This window comes from Nicotiana sylvestris, chromosome 6 (assembly GCF_000393655.2).
Source record: "Nicotiana sylvestris chromosome 6, ASM39365v2, whole genome shotgun sequence".
Lineage (NCBI taxonomy): Eukaryota > Viridiplantae > Streptophyta > Magnoliopsida > Solanales > Solanaceae > Nicotiana > Nicotiana sylvestris.
Window position 1 is genome coordinate 4,538,839 of NC_091062.1, and position 3,926 is coordinate 4,542,764.

At 40.9% G+C, this 3,926-nt stretch overlaps 1 protein-coding gene across 1 annotated transcript; it reads left to right on the forward strand.

Annotated features, from left to right (window-relative positions):
• Window positions 1–571: 571 nt before the first annotated feature.
• LOC138870197 (uncharacterized) lies at window positions 572–1,789 on the forward strand. The gene has a single exon (XM_070147988.1). It carries the CDS (start codon window positions 572–574, stop codon window positions 1,787–1,789), a length of 1,218 nt encoding a protein of 405 aa, XP_070004089.1.
• The last annotated feature ends 2,137 nt before the right edge of the window (window positions 1,790–3,926 follow it).

Here is a 3,926-nt window from a genome sequence, read left to right on the forward strand (position 1 = left end):
TTCGTTCAATGAGCAAGAAAAAGAAGTTCAATATGTCAACATTTATCAAAGTCAAAGAAACAATGCTTAAGGACAAAATCAACAACAATGGAGGTCACAATGGAACCAACGAAACTGGAACAACCAAAACCACCAAGGCAATTAGTGTGGCGGCAATCCTAATCAAGGAAATTGGAGCAATCAAGGCAATTGGAATAATCAAAGCAATTGGGGTGGCTACAACCAAAGCAATTGGGGAGGAAATAACTAAGGGGGGTAGAATAACAACAATAACCGGGGGTCGGATTTTCAAAGGCCCCCGATATTCTAACAACCAAGTAATCCACCTGCCTATCATTCTCAAGGCCTAATCTCTTCTACCAATGAGATGTATAGAATTGAAAACATGTTTAAACATATGATGGAGAAGAATGCCAACTCCGATGCTCAACTAGCTTCTCACAATACTTCAATCCGCAATTTGGAGGTACAATTGGGCCAAATCTCGCAAACGTTGAACTCTTATCATAAAGGGGCACTACCTAGTGATACGGTGGTAAACCCAAAATGAGAGAACAACACGGGACATGTTATGGCCATGACAACGAGAAGTAGAAAAGGTGGAGATGAAACCACCTCAAATCAAAGAAGAATTGTGGATGATGATGTTGCGGTACAAGAAGATGAAACACCAAGCAATGTGGTTCAAGTTAATGAAGAAGTGAGAATTGATATTGATGAAAGTGTGGACGAGACGCAAGAAGAAGTGAACCCATCTAGGGAACACATGATTGACATGCCGGATTCGGTAGTGCCAAAGACCAAGGCACCAATGCCAAGGAATCCTCCTCCATATCCTCAAAAGTTTGCAAAGCAAAATAGTGAGAACCAATTCAAAATGTTTGTTGATATGATGAAGAGTTTGTCTATTAATATGATGTTGGTTGAAGCCTTGGAACAAATGCCGGGATATGCAAAGTTCATGAAGGATCTGGTGACAAAGAAAAGATCAATGAATTGTGAGACCATCAAGATTACTCGTCAAGTGAGTGTTATTGTTCACTCAATGGCTCTGAAGTTGGAAGATCCGAGCACTTTCACAATCCCTTGCACTATTGGGAGCGCCGATTTTGCCAAAGCATTATGTGATGTCGGGGCAAATATCAACTTGATGCCCTACTCGGTATTCAAAACTTTGGGAATTGGGCAACCACAACCCACATACATGAGGTTGGAAATGGCGGATCAAATAATGAAGAGGCCATTGGGTATTATTGATGATGTGTTGGTTCGAGTTGAAAAGTTCATCCTCCCAGCAGACTTTGTGATCCTTAATTGTGAAGTAACTTATGAGGTGCCTATCATTCTAGGTAGACCTTTCCTTGCTAGGGGGAAGGCTCTAGTTGATATAGAAGCCGGTGAGCTCACTTTCCAAGTGGGTGATGAAAATTTGGTCTTCTATGTGTGCAAATCGATGAGGCAACCAAATAGTAATGAAGTTTGTTCGTTTGTGGATTTGGTGACCGATGTGATAGTTAATGATACTAGCGCTACAATGAATGTTGAGGACAAATTGGAAGCCATTTTGCTCAAACATAATGATGATAAGGAGAGTGATGGTTATGTGGAGTGTGTGAATACATTTCAAGGCATGGTGTCCTACACTTATGAACCCCGCAAGCTATCTTTGGATCTTGAAAATCAGAAGACTCCTCCAACAAAGCCCTCAATCAAGGAGCCTCCTACCTTGGAATTAAAGCCATTGCCTCTGCATCTCAAGTATGAATTCCTTGACCCTTCTTCTACTTAACCAGTTATTCTTTCTTCGTGCTTGACTAACATGCAGGTAGAGTCCACATTGGAGGTGCTGCAAAGGAGAAAAAGAGCAATCGTATGGACATTGGCGGATATCCGGGGCATAAGTCCCGCCTTTTGCATGTACAAGATTATTTTGGATGAGGATGTCAAACCCTCCGTTGAACATTAAAGAAGGCTAAATGAAGCAATGCAAGAGGTGGTGAAGAAAAGGATTATTAAGTGGTTGGATGTCAGGGTTGTGTACCCCATCTCTGATAGCTCTTAGACCTCGTCGGTGCAATGAGTCCCAAAGAACGGGACTGTGGTAACAAATGACAATAATGAATGGATCCCCACAAGAACTGTCACCGCGTGGAGAGTATGCATGGATTACAGGAATCTCAACAAAGTCACTCGGAAAGATCATTTCCTGCTTTCATTTCTTGATCAAATGCTTGATAGGTTGGTCCGACGTGCTTTTTATTGCTTCCTTGATGGATATTCCGGCTACAATCAAATTCTTATCGCTCCTGATGACCAAAGGAAGACCACTTTCACTTGTCCCTATGGTACTTTTGCATTTTCGCGGATGACATTTGGTTTGTGTAATGCACCGACAACTTTTCAACGGTGCATGATGGCTATTTTTACCGACATAGTGGAGGATATTCTTGAGATCTTTATGGATGATTTTTCTATGGTTGGAAATTCGTTTGAAGATTGTTTGAACAATTTGGATAGAGTATTGGCTAGATGTGAGGAGACAAATTTGGTGTTGAACTGGGAGAAGTGTCACTTCATGGTCGAGAAAGGCATAGTCCTCAGCCACAAAATTTCAAAGCATGGTATTGAGGTACACAAAGCTAAAATTGAGGTGATCTCTAAACTCTCTTGTCACGCCCCGATCCTGGGGGGCGAGACCGTCACTCGGTGCCTCACTTATCCTTGCGTACCAACTTGCGACTAAGGACTCTGAACATATAATGTCATACTTTGGTCATGGGCCACATTGCAAGACAATTGCAAATGTAGACTAAACATCAATATAAAGACGGGGCGACAAGGCCGTCATAACTACTATAGCTGGCAAACCAACAGAATATACATACAAGGCCTACAAGCCCAACCTACTGTACTAATTGACAGGATATGTTTGCAAGCCTCTACTGATGGATATGCTATGATTGGAATAGGGCTCTGACCTACTTATAACGTATATACATATATACACAAGATGTATATAAAGCTCTAGACCCAACAACTCCGAAGGTCATGGAGCTTACTGATCAAGCTGAACTCGAGCAACACCTAATGAGGAGGTCTACCCGACTGTCTGTCTAAACTTGCACGCATGAAATGCAGTGCCCCAGAAAAAGGACATCAATACAAAATAATGTACTGAGTATGTAAGGTAATATACTAAAAGCTGAAACAGAATTGATAATATAATAACTGAAAGTAACTAGGAGTCAAAGATATTCTAAAGATATGCTCACCTGCTGATACTGACACAACTCTCTTAATATAGTATGTAAAATAGCTGTCCAACCCTATAAGTCATGGTATATATATAATTGCTCTGTAATAGTAGGGTCACTCATAGGCGCTCGACCATACTAGGCTCTGTATCTCGGCCATTCTGGGATCGCTCATAGGCGCTCGACTAGTGTAGGCTCGATATATAACTTACTATCTGATCAGAGGTTGCCCAATAAGGGCCTGCCTATCGATTATAGCTCGATGGTAGTGAAAATATTATAATACTGTATATAGAGACTCTCTGCTCTCTTGACTAAACGAAGACAATACTTAATTGAATATGAAGTCCCGATAAGGGAGAATACTGTAACTTATGAGACTAGAAAATGTTCATAAATTCAGGAATATGAATTTCTCTTTATGCTTCATTATCAAACTCATGTAATTACGAGATCATGCCAAAATGAAGTAAGGGCTTAGCCTTAACATACCTGAGCCGATTCTCTTGACAATCTCTCCAACACACGTTGATTCTGACAAAACATGTAACGGCAGATTAAAGTAGGGGAAAATCCGTATGATATTCTTTGAGAAAGATTTCACCGTACTCCCTTAGAATCACAAAATCCCATTGCCATAACATTACGTACTCTCGTATGATTTTTGTAGCA